Source organism: Pelophylax lessonae (genome assembly GCF_965119305.1).
Source record: "Pelophylax lessonae genome assembly, chromosome: 10".
In the NCBI taxonomy this organism is placed as follows: domain Eukaryota; kingdom Metazoa; phylum Chordata; class Amphibia; order Anura; family Ranidae; genus Pelophylax; species Pelophylax lessonae.
The window spans coordinates 232870141-232892186 of NC_138777.1; the positions used below are offsets into that span (position 1 = coordinate 232870141).

Genomic DNA, 22046 nt, shown 5'->3' on the forward strand with positions numbered 1-22046 from the left:
GAAACAAAGATGGAAATTGGAGCACCACACCACTACTAACAGGTCCACATACAACTTTATTGCAATAAAAGAGTATCCAAAGGATTTCAAGGGTGCAAGACACGTGTGATGTCACATTAACTTCATCTAACCAAACTTCACCACCAATTCTCCTAACGTTCTTACCAAGTTTACTGTTGGACTTCACATAGGCCATCAAATCTTCCAGCAGATTGCACATGTAGGTGAATCTCTATTCACATTCACTGCACATGGATTTTGCTTTTTGCTTGTTTCTACCTTACAAATATTTTTATTTCCACCCTCAAGAGCTTTCATGGTGATGGAAGAAACATGAGGCTCATAGAACTCTTAATTTATTTATTTTTTTATGCCGTTTGTGAAATGCAAAGCAGGACATGGAGGAGGATCCTGGGAGCCAGGCTCAGGTACTAAACTTGGGAACTTCCCAGCAAGTGACAGAAGAAGGGTTTCATTACACGGGAACACATTGGTGTCACTGGAAGGTTGGCTTGAAGGTGAGGAAAGGTAAGAGTTTTTCAATGTCACATTCTCTTGCGGTTTGAAAACAAAGCAAAGGATCAGGTTCCTTGAATTTGTAAATTGATTTTGGAAATGTTGCCTGATGTGTTATCAGTGCAATTTTTAATGTAACGGACGGTCTGCAGAACAATTGAGTTTTAATCCTATTGAGGTTGGCTCGTTAAAGGGATACGTCTATGAATTGTCTAAGTGAAAAGTCTACTTTGATCCAAGGGAAGTGTGGGATTTGAAGTCTCACTGTCTTCCAAACCAAAGCTACCAAAAGGGTTCTTCTGAGAGGTGGATACGTCCTGCTGGCAGATGCAACAACAATCTGTGTGTGTGGAGGGGGGGAACCAGGGCCGGGACAAGGGGTGGGCAGGAGGGGCGGCTGCCCTGGGCACTGTGGTATCATGTGATTTGGGGGGGGGGGTGCTACATAAGGAGATTGGGGGGGGGGAGGGGATTTGTGTTGGAAAGGAGAATTTAGGGGGTGGCAGGGGGTAAGAATCATTCTAAGAGGGGAAATTTGGGGAACAGTGATTTTGGGGGGATTCATGTTGATAGGGGGATGGCGGAAGAGGATTTGTGCTAGGAGGAGGTATTTGGGGGGTTTGTGCTAGAAAAAGTAATATCGTGGGGGGAATATGTGCTAGGAGGTGACTTTTTTGGGGGAGGGGATTTGTGTTGGAAAGGAGAATTTAGGGGGTGGCAAGAAAGAATCATTCTAAGAGGGGAAATTTGGGTAACAGCGATTTTGGGGGGATTCAAGTTGACAGGGGGATGGTGGAAGAGGATTTGTGCTAGGAGGAGGTATTTGGGGGGGTTTGTGCTAGAAAAAGTATTATCGTGAGGAATATGTGCTAGGAGGTGACTTTTTTTGGGGGGAGGGGATTTGTGTTGGAAAGGAGAATTTAGGGGGTGGCAAGAAAGAATCATTCTAAGAGGGGAAATTTGGGGAACAGAGATTTTAGGGGGATTCATGTTGGTAGGGGGATGGTGGAAGAGGATTTGTGCTAGGAGGAGGTATTTGGGGGGTTTGTGCTAGAAAAAGTAATATCGTGAGGAATATGTGCTAGGAGATGACTTTTTATTGGGGGGGGGGATTTATGCTAGGATGGGGTATTGAGGGAGGGGAATTTGTGCTGGGAGGGGGGGGGGTTATGGAGTGGGGGGAAGGAGAAATTTAGGGGCAGAGGACTTGTGCTTGGAGGGGGAAATTATTTTTTGGGGGGGGGGATTTGTGATGGAGGCATATGGGAAGAGAGAATTTTTAAGCTGGAGGGCAAAGATTTGAGAATTTGAACTGGGAGAGGGGGTTCCAGTGGGGAGGGGGGGGGCAGATTTGTTCTGGGAAATTTATATTTAGGGTGTAAGCGTTGCAAATTCAGCCATACAGATTGAATGGCTCAATTCGCTTTGAATTTGGACCAAAGTCGCAAAGGGCCCTTTTTCTGGTCCGCACCAGAGTCTTGTCTGAATCGACAATTCGCACTGCGATATGCGAATTGATCTGGGGGTGTCGCTAACATTGTATTGACACTCCCAGCAATTCGCACATAGCAGAGTGAACTGCCTGCGAGTCGGGTGCGATGTGGGAACCCGCAGTGGATTCGCAGGGTTCCAGCATGGCATGTGTGTTGTGAACCGACACTCATGCAGTAAAAAAAAGTTACAAGTTTATTGGACTACAAAAGACTAAAATATTGACATAAATGTAGCAACCCTCCACCATTCACCAAGTAACAATGTGGTTATTGAATATAAATCACATTCACACTCTGGGCCCAGAAGCACAATAGCAGGCATGAGGTAAAGCTGTCTACTGTACAGCAGGACGGATGCTTGTATTAGCATAGACTGGTTGACTCGTGTGGGGTGAGCCGAACCTTTTCATTAGTTGCTGAACATTTATAGGAATGGGCAGTGGAACAACTAAATACAAAGAATCTACTTTTTCAGGATAATTTTTTTTACTGTCTAAAAAGGTAGAAAGTTGAAAAAGTTTAAGAGTCAGTAGTAAGTAATGCAGAGTTCAGGGATCGGTAGTAAGTAATGCAGAGTTCAGGGATCGGTAGTAAGTAATGTAGGGTTCAGGGATCGGTAGTAAGTAATGCAGAGTTCAGGGATCGGTAGTAAGTAATGCAGAGTTCAGGGATCGGTAGAAACGAATGCAGAGTTCAGGGATTGGTAGTAAATAATGCAGAGTTCAGGGATCGGTAGTAAGTAATGCTGAGTTCAGGGATCGGTAGTAAGTAATGCAGAGTTCAGGGATCGGTAGTAAGTAATGCTGAGTTCAGGGATCGGTAGTAAGTAATGCAGAGTTCAGGGATCGGTAGTAAGTAATGCAGAGTTCAGGGATCGGTAGTAATTAATGCTGAGTTCAGGGATCGGTAGTAAGTAATGCAGAGTTCAGGGATCGGTAGTAAATAATGCAGAGTTCAGGGATCGGTAGTAAGTAATGCTGAGTTCAGGGATCGGTAGTAAGTAATGCAGAGTTCAGGGATCGGTAGTAAGTAATGCAGAGTTCAGGGATAGGTAGTAAGTAATGCAGAGTTCAGGGATCGGTAGTAAGTAATGCAGAGTTCAGGGATGGGTAGTAAGTAATGCAGAGTTCAGGGATCGGTAATAAGTAATGCAGAGTTCAGGGATCGGTAGTAAGTAATGCAGAGTTCAGGGATCGGTAATAAGTAATGCAGAGTTCAGGGATCGGTAGTAAGTAACACAGAGTTCCGGGATCAGTAGTAAGTAATGCAGAGTTCAGGGATCGGTAGTAAGTAATGCAGAGTTCAGGGATCGGTAGTAAGTAACGCAGAGTTCCGGGATCGGTAGTAAGTAATGTAGGGTTCAGGGATCGGTAGTAAGTAATGCTGAGTTCAGGGATCGGTAGTAAGTAATGCAGAGTTCAGGGATCGGTAGTAAGCAATGCAGAGTTCAGGGATCAGTAGTAAGTAATGCAGAGTTCAGGGATAGGTAGTAAGTAATGCAGAGTTCAGGGATCGGTAGTAAGTAATGTAGGGTTCAGGGATCGGTAGTAAGTAATGCTGAGTTCAGGGATCGGTAGTAATTAATGCTGAGTTCAGGGATCGGTAGTAAATAATGCAGAGTTCAGGGATCGGTAGTAAGTAATGCAGAGTTCAGGGATCGGTAGTAAGTAATGCAGAGTTCAGGGATCGGTAGTAAGTAACGCAGAGTTCAGGGATCGGTAGAAACGAATGCAGAGTTCAGGGATCGGTAGTAAGTAATGCTGAGTTCAGGGATCGGTAGTAATTAATGCTGAGTTCAGGGATCGGTAGTAAATAATGCAGAGTTCAGGGATCGGTAGTAAGTAATGCTGAGTTCAGGGATCGGTAGTAAGTAATGCAGAGTTCAGGGATCGGTAGTAAGTAATGCTGAGTTCAGGGATCGGTAGTAAGTAATGCAGAGTTCAGGGATCGGTAGTAAGTAATGCAGAGTTCAGGGATCGGTAGTAATTAATGCTGAGTTCAGGGATCGGTAGTAAGTAATGCAGAGTTCAGGGATCGGTAGTAAATAATGCAGAGTTCAGGGATCGGTAGTAAGTAATGCTGAGTTCAGGGATCGGTAGTAAATAATGCAGAGTTCAGGGATCGGTAGTAAGTAATGCTGAGTTCAGGGATCGGTAGTAAGTAATGCAGAGTTCAGGGATCAGTAGTAAGTAATGCAGAGTTCAGGGATAGGTAGTAAGTAATGCAGAGTTCAGGGATAGGTAGTAAGTAATGCAGAGTTCAGGGATGGGTAGTAAGTAATGCAGAGTTCAGGGATCGGTAATAAGTAATGCAGAGTTCAGGGATCGGTAGTAAGTAATGCAGAGTTCAGGGATCGGTAATAAGTAATGCAGAGTTCAGGGATCGGTAGTAAGTAACACAGAGTTCCGGGATCAGTAGTAAGTAATGCAGAGTTCAGGGATCGGTAGTAAGTAACGCAGAGTTCCGGGATCGGTAGTAAGTAATGTAGGGTTCAGGGATCGGTAGTAAGTAACGCAGAGTTCAGGGATCGGTAGTAAGTAATGTAGGGTTCAGGGATCGGTAGTAAGTAATGCTGAGTTCAGGGATCGGTAGTAAGTAATGCAGAGTTCAGGGATCGGTAGTAAGCAATGCAGAGTTCAGGGATCAGTAGTAAGTAATGCAGAGTTCAGGGATCGGTAGTAAGTAATGTAGGGTTCAGGGATCGGTAGTAAGTAATGCTGAGTTCAGGGATCGGTAGTAATTAATGCTGAGTTCAGGGATCGGTAGTAAATAATGCAGAGTTCAGGGATCGGTAGTAAGTAGTGCAGAGTTCAGGGATCGGTAGTAAGTAATGCAGAGTTCAGGGATCGGTAGTAAGTAATGCAGAGTTCAGGGATCGGTAGTAAGTACTTACAACATATCCTGAACTCTAGTTTTCCTAATGGGACAGGCATGCAGGTGCAGGTGAGAAGCACTGAACGCACCCTGTCCACCCACAAGCGAACATTTAGAGGAAGAGAGTCACTGAACCGATCTTGGAATTAACCCTTGCTGATATCTACTTACGTGGGGATCTATTATATACATGCGAGGTGTGCTCATTTATGAGAGTAAGTGAGCATCGTGATCTGGTGAGTGGCCATTTCTTACTGTCCCCCTGCACTTGGTGGTGGATTAGCGGTGACCCTTCTGGACTACACGAATGATTTGCATTTTTGTAAATTGTGGAAGTTTTGGAGTCTAAAGGGACTGATGTTCATATATACCGTCTTCAATAAGCTTGTGGGACTGTTTTCCAAATGCTGGGAGGATTTCATCACTAACCAGACTGGCATTTTGGGGGGTCTCTATGGTTTATTTTAAGAGACTTTTCTATATTGTTTCAAGTGCTACTATCATTCTTTTCTACCATATCCTGAACTCTGCATTACTTACTACCAATCCCTGAACCCTGGATTTCTTACTAACGATCCCTGAACTCCTATATTAATCTGGCTAATTCCCGTCCCGGCAACACTTGAGAAAGTAGCGTGCATGCTCTGTACGAGCCCTGCGCATGCTCAGAAACGCGTCGTGTTAACCCCTCTTTGGTGACGTCGCACGCCAGTCAAGGCTGCTCTCCACCAAGCCTGTACCTGTAATTACACCGTCCTCGCTGGCGGGATTCCGGCTTAATTGACGGCTGCACATTCCGGTCTTGGAAGCCCATACCATCCCGCTGCTGGATCGTCACCTCAACTGACCAGCCTTTTTACCTAGACAATAAGTGAGTTTTTACTTGGCTGATTACCCGTATTATGTACAATAAACTGCTACACTTATAGGCGCTCTTCTGTTTTCTCTTTGTGCCTTATCCAGAGTCGTCGTCACTCCTAGAGGAGAGCTTTTTGCCCTAGTGTGACCACCTCCCATTCACCTCAGCCTGTTTCATGGATATTATTATAGACTCCTTTGCTTTTAAGGCCATATCTGTGGACTTTTTGTGCGCTGGTATTACCCTTGTTCTACAAAGGAAACTGCAGACACTTCATGGAGTGGCACCTTTAACCACTTGCCGACCGCCCGCCGCAGTTTTACTGTGCGAAATGACATAGGGGTACGTCCGTCGGGGGAGTGGTGCTGGGGGGGCGAGCGCACATCGCCGCTGGAATGCTCCCGCCCCAACTAGGCAGCAGAGATGCCGATCCACGGGGCCGCCAGCCGCGATTGCCGCTGGGCACCCGCAATCGCTCCCCGCTGAGAGAGAAGGACGGTCAGTTGGTGCGTGATAATTTGGGGGGGGGGGTGGCGGCAAATCCACCCTCAACAGCGGGACGGCTGGCAGGCAGGCAAATACACCACCCCCCACAGTGGGACGGACGGCTGGACGGACAGCCAGCATTCTTACTTCCTCCGGCTGTGCATATCCCCCCTCTTCCTGGCCAAAGACCAGTAAAATCGCCTCTCTTTTCAGCCAATCAGGAAAAGGGGTCTCGTGACCCGCTTCCTGATTGGCTGGGAGGAGAATCAGCATGATAATTTGGGGGGGGGGGTGGCGGCAAATCCAACCCCCCCCTCCAGAGGGACGGCCGGCAGGCAAATACACCACCCCCCACAGCAGGACGGACGGACGGACAGCCAGCATTCTTACCTCCTCCCGCTGTGCGTCTCCTCCCTCTTCCTGGCCAAAGACCAGTAAAATCGCCTCTCTTTTCAGCCAATCAGGAAAAGGGGTCTCACGACCCGCTTCCTGCTTGGCTGGAAGGAGAATCAGCATGATAATTTGGGGGGGGGTGGCGTCAAATCCAACCCCCCCCCCTCAGCGGGACGGCTGGCAGGCAAATACACCACCCCCCACAGCAGGACGGATGGACGGACGGACGGCCAGCATTCTTACCTCCTCCGGCTGTGCGTCTCCTCCCTCTTCCTGGCCAAAGGCCAGTAAAATCGCCTCTCTTTTCAGCCAATCAAGAACAGGGGTCTCTTGACCCGCTTCCTGATTGACTGGGAGGAGAATCAGTGTGATAATCGCCTATTTTTTTGAAGCCTATTGGAGCCTCTGGCTCTAATCAGGTGCTTAAAAAAAATCCATGCAATGCATTCGGCGCCCTGCATGTAGATTAGGTGGCCGGATGCATGGATGGGGGGGGGGCACCACTGGTCAGCTGTTGTGATCCTTCTATATAGGATCACAGGTCTCTATGGTCATTCCCCCCCAGTTAGAAAGCACCCCTTAGGCAAACACTTAACCCTTTGATCGCCCCTTGGTGTTAACCCCTTTCCTGCCAGTGTCCTTATTACAGTAATAGTGCATATTTTTAGCTCTGATTACTGTAGTAATGTCACTGGTTCCCCCACAAGTGTCAAAATTGTTAGTTAGGGGTCCGATTTGTCTACCGTACTGTTGCAGTCCCGCTAAAAATCGCAAATTGCCGCAATTACTAGTAAAATAAATAAATAAAAAAATAAATAAAATTACATAAATCTTACCCCTAGTTAGTAGGTGCAATAACTTTTGCACAAACCAATCAACAATTTTTGTTTTACCAAAAATATGTAGTAGAATACAAATTGGCCTAAAACGATGAAAAAATTTAATTTTTTAAAAAAAAATTTTTGGGAATGTTTTATAGCAGAAAGTAAAAAATATTGTTTTTTTTTTTTTTTGTCGCTCCTTTTTTTTGTTTATAGCGCAAAAATAAAAATCGCACAGGTGATCAAATATCAAAAAGAAAGCTCTATTTGTGGGAAATAAAGGACATTGATTTTATTTGGGTACAGCGTCGCACAACCGCACAATTGTCCGTTAAAGTAAAGCAGTGCCGAATCGCACAAAAATGGCCTGATCATTAAGGGGGCAAATCCTTCCGGTCCGGAAGTGGTTAACCACTTGCCGACCACCGCATGACTATTTACGGGGGCAGTCAGCCCCGTACAGGCAAAGTGACGTAGTACTACGTCGCTCGCCTACGAGCCTCTAGGGGGCGAGCGTGCCCCGCCGGAAGCGCGCTCCCGCCCCCTCTCGTTCCCTGACATGTCCGCGTGAGTGACCGGCGGTTCCGATGTCCGCCGGCCACTTGCGATCTCCCACTGGAGAGGGAGAAAGGCAGGCGGCTGATGTAAACACAACCATCTGTCATTCTCCCTGGTGTAACGGCAGAGATCATACGGTCCTGCTATGTAGGATCGTATGTCTCTGTGGTTACATCACTAGCCACGCCCCTTTACAGTTAGACGCACCCCCCTTGGGGACACATTTAACCCCTTGATCACCAATAAAGTTAACCCCTTCCCTACCAGTGTCATTTTTACAGTAACAGTGCATATGTATAGCACTGATTACTGTAATGTCACTGGTACCCCCAAAAGTGTAAAAAATGTCAGTCAAGGGACCGATCTGTCCGCCGCAATGTCGCAGTCCCGCAAAAAAAAAAATCGCAGATCGCCGCCATTACTCGTTAAAAAAAAAAAAACTCCAAAAATGACAAAAATCTTTCCCGTAGTTAGTAAACGCGATAACTTTTGCGCAAACCAATCAAAATATGTTTTTTGAGATTTTTTTTACCAAACATATGTAGCATAAAACAAATTGGCCGAAAATGTTAAAAAATGTTGATTTTTACATTTTTTTGGGGGGAATTTCATATAAAAAAAATGTGAAAAATATTGTTATTTTTGCAAAATGTACGCTCTTTTTTTGTTTATAGCGCATTATCAAAAAATCGCACAGGTGATCAAATACCACCAAAAGAAAGCTCTGTTTGTGGGAAAAAAAGGACGTGAAATTCGTTTAGGTATAGCGTCGCATGACCGCGCAATTGTCCGTTAAAGTCACGCAGTAAAAAAATCGCGAAAAACCCCCTGGTCAGGAAGGGGGTAAAATCTTCCGGGGCTTAAGTGGTTAAGTAATACGCAGTATCCCTGCCAAGCCCATCATTACAAGCCAATGAGTGCCGAGTCTCTGGCCATTGTTCTCTGCTCTAAACAATCACTGCCTAACTTCACAGATCACTAATTTCTATTGTCTTCCTGTTCAGGCTTCAGGGGTTTATCAGGCACACAGCTGGGGCGGTAGAAAATGGCAGCAGACAGTTGACTGATGACTTTAGACCATGGAACACGGCCAACTGTCAGCCAATGGGACTGACTGCCCTGCTAGAACATGCAGAGTAACTTTTCATATAACTTTTCATATGACTACAAGCAGGGCTTTTTTTCTCAGAGAATAGGTGCAGGAACTCCCTACCTTTTGAGTCACCCCTTGTGTCTGCCCGTACCCACCTCCAAACACTGTCTTTTGGTTCCACCCCCTACCCACCTCCCAGTGCCACCTCTTTTAGAGAATACAGAACAAAGTATAATTTTGTGGTGCTAAGTAATGTGTATGGAACAGTGGCGGCCCGTGCATAGCGGGCGCCAGGGCGCCGCCCCCCTACCCCTAAAAAAAGAAAAAAAAAAAAAAAAGACAAAGCGAACAAATAAAGTTTTACAAAAAAAAAAAAATTGGGTTTGCCGGCCTTTGTAATGGAAGTGGTGGCTAGGGGGGGGGGGGGTGGGGTTACGTCCCAGAAGAGGCGCCGATCGGCAGCCTTCTGGGGGCGTAACCCGATCGCAAGTCCTTGCGATTGGACACCCCCACTTTCGGATATCCTGGCTGTGATTGGTCCAGTCTCCAGCCTGGACCAGTCATCATCCAGGACATCCGATCCCTGACGTCACAATGGGGGCGGTGCCGGTGCGTGAGTCAGTCACTCACCGTCACCGCCGCTCGGAGGACGAGGGAGAAGCCGCTCTCCTTCCCGCCGCCACCGCCGCAGAGAGGACGGACTGGATCGAGGAGGGAAGAACCCGCCGCCGCCGCCGCCGCCGCCACCAGGTAAGTGCATTAAATTGAAGGGAGCACGCACGCTGCACTCTGCATTGATTGGGGGACAATGCTGTGGGCACTCTGCATTTATTGGGGTACATTGCTGTGGCACTCTGCATTTATTGGGGTACATTGCTGTGGCGCTCTGCATTTATTGGGATACAATGCTGTGGCACTCTGCATTTATTGGGGTACAATACTGTGGCACTCTGCAATCATTGTGGTACAATTCTGTGGCACTCTGCAATCATTGTGGTACAATTCTGTGGCACTCTGCAATCATTGTGGTACAATTCTGTGGCGCTCTGCAATCATTGTGGTACAATTCTGTGGCGCTCTGCAATCATTGGGGTACAATTCTGTGGCGCTCTGCAATCATTGGGGTACAATGCTGAGGTGCTCTGTATTTATTGGGGTACAATGCTGTGGCGCTCTGCATTTATTGGGGTACAATGCTGTGGGCACTCTGCAATCATTGGGGTACAATGCTGTGGGCACTCTGCAATCATTGGGGTACAATGCTGTGGGCACTCTGCAATCATTGGGGTACAATGCTGTGGGCACTCTGCAATCATTGGGGTACAATGCTGTGGGCACTCTGCAATCATTGGGGTACAATGCTGTGGCACTCTGCAATCATTGGGGTACAATGCTGTGGGCACTCTGTGATCATTGGGGTACAATGCTGTGGGCACTCTGCAATCATGGGGGTACAATGCTGTGGGCACTCTGCAATCATTGGGGTACAATGCTGTGGGCACTCTGCAATCATTGGGGTACAATGCTGTGGGCACTCTGCAATCATTGGGGTACAATGCTGTGGGCACTCTGCAATCATTGGGGTACAATGCTGTGGGCACTCTGCAATCATTGGGGTACAATGCTGTGGCACTCTGCAATCATTGGGGGACAATGCTGTGGGCACTCTGCAATCATTGGGGACAATGCTGTGGCGCTCTGCAGTGATTGGGGACAATGCTGTGGCGCTCTGAATTGAAAGGGGCATGCACGCTGAACTCTGCATTGTGGGGGCACAACACAGTGTTCATTGCATTGAAGGGGGCACAGCACAGTGTTCATTGCATTAAAGGGGGCACAGCACAGTGTTCATTGCATTGAAGGGGGCACAGCACAGTGTTCATTGCATTGAAGGGGGCACAGCTTCAAAGTCACGCAATTTTTTTACTGCGTTTTTTGGCGCGAAGCAATACCTATTACATTTTTCTTTTTGCGCCCCCCCCAAAAATTTTGAGCACCAGCCGCCACTGGTATGGAATGTGTTAATGATGACAAGAAAAGCAGTAAAATAGATCCCCTGCAAACAGCAACAGTAGAACCCCCAAACAAAAATAGACCCCCCCCCCTCCAGCAACAATAGATGCACCCCAGCAACCATATATTCCCAGCAACCAGCATCAATTGACTCTCCAGCAGCCAGCAACAATAGACCCCCCTCCCTTAACAGTATAACAGTAGATCCCTCATAGCAGCAAACAACTGAGTCCCCAGCTACATAAGATCACCCCCCTAGCAACCATAGACCCCATGCAAAAATAGATTCCCAGCAGCCATCATCAATAGACCACACCCCAGCACCCCTTGCCATTACATACATTCAGTGCTGAAGGTGCCGGAACTGCGTTCCCCTGCGTTCCCGCTGAAAAAAAGCCCTGACTACAAGTAGAATAAGACTGGAGTTATTTTTTTTCCTGTCTTGTTGAACACACAAACCTCTTTTAGCCTTATTTAAAAAAAAAATAGAATTATTAATTAAATTGTTTTTCCCATAATGACCTACCAGTTACCTTCTGTTTTTTTTTCCATCTACGCTGAAGCATAGATCAGGTCATATCTGTTATTTAAACAACATGTACAAAGTGAGCGCTCAAAATATAAACAGCAGCTAGCACCAAAAAGGTGAATACATATAACATGGGTCTCCAAACTTGTGTGTCTCATATAAAATCAAGCTTCAGATGACGCCCAGTGGGAGGGGCGAAACACGTAAAGCGGGCATCTAACGTCTGACATCACATCCGGTGGTTGGAACGCAAGCGGAGACGGCGTCCACCACGAGTTTTTTAGCAGCCGATCGCATGATTTTATATGAGACGCACACTCGATCCTACCAGGAAGGAACGTAGGAGTATAGACCTCCCCTCAATGCTGATCTAGCATTAAATGCTCATCCCATTCTATTGTCCGGTGAGTGGGGACACAGGAGGGGAGCACAGAGTGGAGCACCAAGAATTTTACAATCACTTGCATTTTGAGCACCAGCACTTTTTGAAGAATTACCGATATAATATAGTCACAGTGGACTATAAGGACTTTTTTCACTTGCCACTTTATTTATATTAATTTATTTTGTTATTTATTGTTATGTATGTACATCATAACTTATCACAATTTTATATATATATACATATATATATATATATATATATATATACATAATATTTTTTTTCTTTTTTGAATGGCACAGTTATTTATTTGGTGACACATTTTCATTAGGCACTTTGTTCATTCAGATGTACCCAGAAGTATTGCTGACACACATATTGTAATCTATTTAAATGAAAACACGCCTGTTTTAATCAGCAGTAGCTCAATTTAATTAATTATTTTTTTTAAATTTGTTATGTATGTACATCATAACTTATCCCAATTTTTTATATTGTATTGATATATATCTATATCTATATCTATATATATATATATATATATATATATATATATATATATATATATACAGTATACAGTAATCCCCCGCTACATCGCGGTTCAGTTTTTGCGGTCCCGGTAATTCGCGTTTTTTTTTGTTATGTTATTTTACTATATAAATCATTAAAAATGAAAGATTTTTGTGTTTTTCATAGCTCTTGCTATGTCTCTCAGTATCTTTTATGTGTTTAAATGAGTTTCTATTGTTTTAAAAGTGTGTTTAAAGACCTTAAAATGCTTTTACACGTACAGTGACAGTAAAAAAAACATGCCTACAATGCATTTTAATAGGGTTTTTCTATTTCGCGGAATTTCACTTTTCGCGGCTGGGTCCGGAACGTAACCCCCGCAATGGAGGGGGGTTTACTGTATATATATGTGCTGACACACATATTGTAATCTATTTAAATGAAAACACGCCTGTTTTAATCAGCAGTAGCTCACTTTAATTAATATTTTTCAATTTATTTCTAACCGCAAGCTCATTCCCATTTTTAATATTCAATAACTATTTGCACTTTATTGATTCACATTTTGCACAGAGGAGCAGCGCTGATATACACACCACTACACAGTTTTAAAGGCATCTACCTTTGCTATCAGCAGCAGCCCATATCTTGATATTATGCACTCACATATTTTATATAGCCATTTAATCCTGATTTATCCTGACTATATCATTTTTCAGAGATAGGTAGTTAATTTTTTTAATTGCAGTGCATATAATTTACTTTTGGTCTATTATACATTTATTCCTAAGTGCGGGGATACCCATATTCTTATATTACTTGCTTGGCTATTATTATTATTATATAGTATTTATATAGCGCCGACAGTATACGCAGCGCTTTACAACTTGAAGGTAGACAGTACAAATACAATACACTTTAATACAGTAGGAGTCAGAGGACCCTGCTCATTAGAGCTTACAATCTAAGAGGGAGGGTCAAGATATACAAGAGGTGATAACTGTGGGGGATGTGCTGATGGAGAAAATAAAAGTACAGTTGTTAGGTGGATGCCAGATAGGTTTCTCGGAAGAGATGTGTTTGCAGGGATCATCTGAAAGTTGACAAAGTAGGAGATAGTCGGACAGATGGGGGTAGAGCATTCCAGAGGATGGGAGAAGCTCGGGAGAAGTCCTGGAGATGAGAATGGGAAGTGGTTACAAGGGAGCCAGAGAGCAGGAGGTCCTGGGAGGAACGAAGAGAACGAGTTGGTTGGTATTTTGAGACCAGATTAGTGATGTAGCTGGGCGCCAAGTTATGGATGGCTTTGTAAGTTATGGTTAGTAACTTGAATTTAATTTGTTGGCTGAGTGGCAGCCAATGGAGGGATTGGCAAAGAGGGGTAGCAGACACAGAGCGGTTTGCAAGGTGGATGAGCCTGGCAGCAGCGTTCATGATGGACTGAAGGGGGGAGGAGTCTTTTTAAAGGTAAGCCAATGTGGAGGGAGTTGCAGTAATTGAGACGAGAGATGACCAGGGAGTGGATTAGAAGCTTTGAGGTATCATTGGTTAGGAAGGGACGTATCTTGGAGATGTTGCGGAGGTTGAGTCGGCAAGCTTTGGACAGTGACTGGATGTGAGGCCAAAAGGATAGTTCAGAGTCCAGGATTATACCTTAGCATGGGTGGACGGGTTGATAGTTGTGCCGTTGATGTTGACAGAGAAATCAGGGGAAGAGGACCGTGGGGGAGGAAATACCATGAGCTAAGTTTTGGATTGGTTGAGTTTGGGGAAGTGATGTGACATCCAGGCTGATATGTCTGTTAGTAAGTTGGTGATGCGTGAGGAGACTGAAGGAGTGAGCTGAGGCGTGGAGAGATAGATTTGGGTGTCATCAGCGTAGAGATGATATTGAAAGCCATGGGAGGCAATCAGCTGACCCAGGGAGGAGGTGTAGATTGAGGAAAGGAGTAGTCCCAGGACAGAACCTTGGGGGACCCCAACAGAGAAAGGAAGAGGAGAGGAGGTAGTAGAGTTGTAAGTAGCACTGAGATAGGTAGGATGAGAACCAGTGAAGAGTACGGTCACGGAGGCCAAAGGAGTGGAGTTTTTTGAGGAGGAGGGGGTGGTCTACTGTGTCAAAGGCAGCAGGAGGAGTAGCCCAGAAAAGTGTCCATTGGTGTTTGCTGTTAGTAAACATAAATATATTGGTATCCCCCCCCCCCCATTTTTTTATATTGTTTTATCACAAAGGTTTTTCTGAATGCATATGAAATTCGATCCTGAAGAAGCTCAGTGATTGTGAGCGAAATGCGTAGATCGACCAACCTGATCACATGATCCACCCACTAGATCACGTGACGCATTATATGTATTTCCTGTCATACATTTATTGTGACTGTTTCCTTTTATCTTTTTTTTACTTTAAAGAAATATGGATTAATTCCTTTTAATATACGGTATTTTGTTTGCTATGTTTGGGCACAATTAAATCCCCATTTCCAGGACTGGTTGTTACATTCTTTTTCCTCCGTTCTCTCCTCGTCCCTTCCCCGTTCCCCCCCCCACCCTCTGTCTCCTCTTCCTTTCCTCCCAGACCTGGCTATATTTACATAGTTTAGATATTTACAGTGCCTATAGGTAAGCTTTATCATAGGCTTACCTATAGGTACAAAAAATTCTTTAGTCTTTACTAACTCTTTGAATATTCATTTATAATTGGCTTTGGCTTCCTATGAAATGAAACGCAAAAGACGCATTGGTATTACCTCTGTTTTCTTTGTTCTCTTCAGGTTCCGCCATGATTATGTGGAAGATCAGTGCCAGTAAACTGTCCACTTTTCTACTGATGGCAGCCCAAACTGCAGGATTCATCATTATTTTAATGAGGCTGCATTTCAACCCCTCTCCTGATGCGCCCAAACAAGATCGGAGTCAACTCCTCATCATTTCCTCCTGGAGATCCGGCTCCTCGTTCACCGGCCAGCTCTTCAGCCAACACCCAGACGTCTTCTACATGATGGAGCCAGCTTGGCACGTGTGGGGTAAAATGAGACAGGACAACATTGAGGTTTTGCACATGGCGGTTCGGGATCTGATGAGGTCCATATTCCATTGTGACATGTCAGTGTTCGATGCCTACATGCCCCAACAAAAAAATAAGTCAAAACTGTTTCAGTGGGAAACCAGTCGGGCCTTATGTTCCCCACCTGCTTGTGACTCCTTTAATCGCAATGACATCATTCCACAATTAAGCTGCAAGGCATTTTGCACTAAGTACCCGTTTGACACCATTCAAAAAGCGTGTAATACCTATAATCATATCGTGGTCAAAGAAGTGAGATTTTTTGATTTCAAAGTGCTTTGTCCATTGCTTCAAGATCCATCTCTGAACCTAAAAATCCTCCATCTGGTCCGGGACCCGCGCGCCGTCTTTCAGTCCCGTGAGCAAGTGACTTCAATGTTGTCCCAAGACACCAACATCATGCTAAGGGGGACCAAAGGCAATGCAAATGAAACGTCCTTCAGAGCGATGGAAAAGGTTTGTAAGAGCCAAGCTCAGATATATGAAGCGGCCATGTTTGGAGATCAGAGCAAACTCAATAAGCGCTACATGATGGTGCGCTATGAGGACATTGTCCAAGACCCATTGGGGAAGGCCAAGGAGGTCTATGAGTTTGCCAAGCTTCCTTTTACCCCAAAACTTAAAGGCTGGATCCATAATATGACCCATGGAAAGGGACGTGGACGATCCTTTGTCATCTCCTCTCGAGATGCGCTAAACACCTCCAGAGCCTGGCGGACAACACTTCCATTTGAAAGCATTCAGAAAGTTCAAAGCATTTGTAGCGAAGCGATGACGTTGTTTTGTTACAGAACGCTACAGAACGCAAAGGAGCAAAAAGACTTATCTTTGGATAGCATGCTACCTATGCCATAAAGGGAGAAGAAAGAAAAAATGTTTGCACAGGTCATAAATACAAAGGAAATTTTAGTCTTTTTAAAGATTTATATACAGCATATTGTACATATATCTATTCATTAATAAAAAGTTTTGTTTACATATAATAAAAATATTTAAAATCTGCGCTAATGGTGAAAAAGACAAAGCAGCTGAACACTATTCTCTGATACCAAGCATGATCTTAAAGTGGGAGTAAACTCCCATGTATGATTTTTACCTATAGGAAAGCCTAAAACCGCTTGCCAACCGAATCACTTAGGCGACTCTACTGCACTGGATCACTTACCTTGTACATACAGTATCTCACAAAAGTGAGTACACCCCTCACATTTTTGTAAATATTTTATTCTATCTTTTCATGTGACAACACTGAAGAAATGACACTTTGCTACAATGTAAAGTAGTGAGTGTACAGCTTGTATAACAGTGTAAATTTGCTGTCCCCTCAAAATAACTCAACACACAGCCATTAATGTCTAAACCGCTGGCAACAAAAGTGAGTACACCCCTAAGTGAAAATGTCCAAATTGGGCCCAATTAGCCAATTTCCCTCCCAGGTGTCATGTGACTCGTTAGTGTTACAAGGTTTCAGGTGTGAATGGGGAGCAGGTGTGTTAAATATTGTGTTATCGCTCTCACTCTCTCATAGGGAATTCAACATCGCACCTCATGGCAAAGAACACTCTGAGGATCTGAGTGTAAATTTGCTGTCCCCTCAAAATAACTCAACACACAGCCAATAATGTCTAAACCACTGGCAACAAAAGTGAGTACACCCCTAAGTGAAAAAGTTGAAATTGGGCATAAAGTGTCAAAGTGCCACCATTATTTTCCAGCACTGCCTTAACCCTCTTGGGCATGGAGTTCACCAGAGCTTCACAGGTTGCCACTGGAGTCCTCTTACACTTTACGACATCACGGAGCTGGTGGATGTTAGAGACCTTGCGCTCCTCCACCTTCCATTTTAGGATGCCCCACAGATGCTCAATAGGGTTTAGGTCCGGAGAGATGCTTGGCCAGTCCATCACCTTTACCCTCAACTTCTTTAGCAAGGCAGTGGCCGTCTTGGAGGTGTGTTTGGGGTCGTTATCATGGTGGAATACTGCCCTGCGGCCCAGTCTCTGAAGGGAGGGGATCATGCTCTGCTTCAGTATGTCACAGTACATGTTGGCATTCATGGTTCCCTCAATGAACTGTAGCTCCCCAGTGCCGGCAGCACTCATGCAGCCCCAGACCATGACGCTCCCACCATGATGCTTCACTGTAGGCAAGACACACTTGTCTTTGTACTCCTCACCTGGTTGCCGACACACACGCTTGACAACATCTGAACCAAATTAGTTTATCTTGGTCTCATCAGACCACAGGAGATGGTTCCAGTAATCCATGTCCTTAGTCTGCTTGTCTTCATCAAACTGTTTGCGGGCTTTCTTGTGCATCATCTTTAGAAGAGGCTTCCTTCTGGGACAACAGCCATGCAGACAGGCTGACCCCCCCACCCCTTCAACCTCTGCAGCAATGATGGCAGCACTCATATGTCTATTTCCCAAAGACAACCTCTGGATATGGCGCTGAGCACGTGCACTCAACTTCTTTGGTCGACCATGGTGAGGCCGGTTCTGAGTGGAACCTGTCCTGTTAAACCGCTGTATGGTCTTGGCCACCATGCTGCAGCTCAGTTTCAGGGTCTTGGCAATCTTCTAGTCTAGGCCATCTTCATGTAGAGCAACAATTCTTTTTTCAGATCCTCAGAGTGTTCTTTGCCATGAGGTGCGATGTTGAATTCCCTATGAGAGAGTGAGTGCGATAACACCATATTTAACACACCTGCTCCCCATTCACACCTGAAACCTTGTAACACTAGCCCTATTTATAGGACAGTGGGGGCCCTACTTATAGAACAGTGGAGACCCTATTTAAAGAAGAATCAGGGCCCAATTTATAGAACTGTGGGGACCCTATTTATAGAACAGTCAGGACCCTATTTATAGAACAGCAAGGCTCCTACTCATAGAACAATCAGGACGCAATTTACAGAAACTGTTGGGACCCTATTTATAGAATAATTATGATACTACTTATAGAACAGTTAAGACCCTATTTATAGAACAATCAGGATCCTATTTATAGAACAATCAGGACCCTATTTATAGAACAATTAGGAACCTATGTATTTATAGAACAATCAGGACCCTATTTATAGAACAGTCAGAGCCCTATGTATAGAACAGTGGGGACCCTATTTATAGAAAAGTCAGGACCCTATTTATAGAACAGTACGGACCCTATTTATAGAACAATATAGCCCCTCTTTATAGAAGAGTCGAGACCCTATTTATATAACAATTGGGACCCTATTTATAAAACAATCAGGAAACTATTTATAGAGCAGTCAAGACCCTATTTATATAAAAACAAAAGGAAGTTGGGACTTTTATAGAACAGTCATGACCCTATTTTTAGAGCAGTCAGGACCCTATTTATAGAACAATCAGGACACTATTTATAGAGAAGTAAGAACCTAATTTATAGAGCAGTCAGGACCCTATTTATAGAACAATCCAGAGATAAGACTATAATCCTTCCACTTTATAAAACTCTGGTCCGACCGCATCTGGAGTATTCTGTCCAGTTCTGGTCACCAGTCCTCAGAAGGGATGTGTTGGAGCTGGAGAGGGTCCAGAGAAGGGCAACTAAACTAATTAGGGGATTGGAGGACCTTGATTATGAGGAGCGTTTGCAATCGCTTGATTTATTCTCCCTGGAGAAGAGACGCCTGAGGGGGGACATGATAGCAATTTTTAAATATCTCAATGGGGATCTAGGCTTAGAAGAAAAGCTGTTCAGTCGCAGGGATTGCATGAGGACTCGGGGGCATACAATGCAATTAGAGGAGAAGCGTTTTAACCTCAGGCAACGTGGGGGGTTCTTTACTGTTAGGGCTACAAGATTGTGGAATTCTCTACCACAAGAGGTGGTTTCTGCAGGTAATATGGTGGCTTTCAAAAGACTTCTAGACGTACATCTCAAGGATCAGAACATTCAGGGGTATGCGAGATGATTACAGTCACACACACCTACACAGGTTGAACTGGATAGACTATTGTCTTTATTCAACCTCACCTACTATGTAACTATGTAACTATGTAATCGGGACCCTATTTATAGAACAGTCAGGACCCTATTTATAGAACAGTGGGAACCCTTCTTATAAAACAATAAAGCCCCTCTTTATAGAACCGTCAAGACCCTCTTTATATAAGAATTTGGACCCTGTTTATAGAACAATCAGAACCCTATTTATAGAGCAGTCAGGACCCTATTTATAGAACGGTGAAGACCCTATTTGTAGAACAGTCAGAACCCTATTTATAGAACAGTGGGGAGCCTATTTATAGAGCAATAAGGCCCCTCTTTATAGAACAATCGAGACCCTATTTATAGAGCAATCAGGACCTTATTTATAGAACAGTCATGACCCTATTTTTAGAGCAGTCAGGACCCTATTTATAGAGCAATCAGGACCCTATTTATAGAGAGGTAAGAACCCTATTTATAGAGCAGTCAGGACCCTATTTATAGAGCAGTCAGGACCCTATTTATAGAACAATCAGGACCCTATTTATAGAGCAATCAGGACCCTATTTATAGAACAATCAGGACCCTATTTATAGAACAATCAGGACCCTATTTATAGAACAATCAGGACCCTATTTATAGAACAATCAGGACCCTATTTATAGAGCAATCAGGACCCTATTTATAGAGAAGTAAGAACCCTATTTATAGAGCAGTCAGGACCCTATTTATAGAGCAGTCAGGACCCTATTTATAGAGCAGTCAGGACCCTATTATAGAACAGGACTCTATTTATAAATGCTGAGAGCCTATAGATCAGAATAAAACAAAAGGGGATTTTCTGCGAGAAAAGGGATCTCAGAGAGAAACATTTGGAAACTGCAACTGTGACCATGTTGGATTGAAGGGCAGGGGATGATGTTATAATCAGAAACCTTGTGTCCTCACATGAGTCACTCACCTCGGGTCATATAATAATAAAGTGAACTTGTTAATTAGTAAAGCATTCACTCGTCTGATGTAATTCTGATGTCATTTCTTAAAGAATTAATTTCCTTCTTACCTCGTCCACTGGGTTGTCCTTAAAAAAAAAACATGCATGCCCAGGGAATTCAGCATTGTCTGGTTTAACCTCTTGGTGCTGACACAGTACCCAAATATGCGGCCGTTCCTTCACAGCACATTCGCCAGTGACATAACTGGCTGCTAGGTCAGTAAATATCTCCTAAACGGTGCAAATTTAGGAGATATTTACACTACCTATAGGTAAGCCTTAATATAGGATCACCTATAGGTAAAACTTAAAGGTGGAAGTTTACTCCCTCTTTAAAGTAGAACTATAGGCAAAGCTTTTTTTTTTTATTTTGAATAGAGTAAGGGAGGGTTATAACCCCTGTCAGATTTTTTTTTTATCCTTCATCTGTATTCCATTGGAGATATTTCTCTTCACTTCCCTCTCCACTCTATCCAAAGCTGAAGTTTTGCCTTTAGTTATACTTTAATCTGTACTCATACACCCCCATGTGGACAGAAGGTGTATCAACAATTTTTTAAAAAAATGTTTATTTAATATTTTTTAATTAGGACACATATGCACACACATATGTACCGTATCTCACAAAAGTGAGTACACCCCTCACATTTTTGTAAATATTTTATTCTATGTTTTCATGTGACAACACTGAAGAAATGACACTTTGCTACAATGTAAAGTAGTGAGTGTACAGCTTGTATAACAGTGTAAATTTACTGTCCCCTCAAAATAACTCAACACACAGCCATTAATGTCTAAACCGCTGGCAACAAAAGTGAGTACACCCCTAAGTGACAATGTCCATATTGGGCCCAAAGTGTCAATATTTTGTGTGGCCACCATTATTTTCCAGCACTGCCTTAACCCTCTTGGGCATGGAGTTCACCAGAGCTTCACAGGTTGTCACTGGAGTCCTCTTCCCCTCCTCCATGATGACATCACAGAGCTGGTGAATGTTAGAGACCTTGCGCTCCTCCACCTTCTGATTTGAGGATGCCCCACAGAGGCTCAATAGGGTTTAGGTCTGGAGACATGCTTGGCCAGTCCATCACCTTTACCCTCAGCTTCTTTAGGAAGGCAGTGGTTATCTTGGAGGTGTGTTTGGGGTCGGTATGTTGGAATACTGCCCTGCAGCCCAGTCTCTGAAGGGAGGGGATCATGCTCTGCTTCAGTATGTCACAGTACATGTTGGCATTCATGGTTCCCTCAATGATCTGTAGCTCCCCAGTGCCGGTGTAACGCTAAAAAACCATACCTCGTTAGAATTCCATACCCTCGTCACTTCCGGTCTGAAACAGCTGAGCGGTGCAGCAGTGCGCATGCTCAGAGCCCCGGATACGTCATTGCACAGCAGAGAAGTTCACAAGTACGCATGCTCGGAGGGAATGAAATTATTACGGAGTGTGTGTAATGTTATACTTGCGGCGGTTACATTAAAACAGTTCGGCGGCAACATGGGGCATCT

At 44.3% G+C, this 22046-nt stretch overlaps 1 protein-coding gene across 2 annotated transcripts; it reads left to right on the forward strand.

The window, feature by feature from the left end:
- The first annotated feature begins 475 nt into the window (after positions 1-475).
- On the forward strand, positions 476-16484 carry LOC309565628 (carbohydrate sulfotransferase 5-like). Of its 2 annotated transcripts, none has more exons than XM_082270583.1 (2): positions 476-528; positions 15299-16484. In XM_082270583.1, the coding sequence occupies exon 2, from the start codon at positions 15307-15309 to the stop codon at positions 16444-16446; it is 1140 nt and encodes a 379-aa protein (XP_082126709.1). In that variant the 5' UTR covers positions 476-528; positions 15299-15306; the 3' UTR covers positions 16447-16484. The 2 variants fall into 2 exon arrangements, with proteins under 2 accessions (XP_082126709.1, XP_082126710.1); XM_082270584.1 differs by having other exon boundaries at positions 493-518.
- Positions 16485-22046: the final 5562 nt, after the last annotated feature.

What these genes read in the sequence shown, in the direction of transcription:
- LOC309565628 (XM_082270583.1), top strand. Translation starts at nt 15,307, where the DNA reads ATGATTATGTGGAAGATCAGTGCCAGTAAACTGTCCACTTTTCTACTG.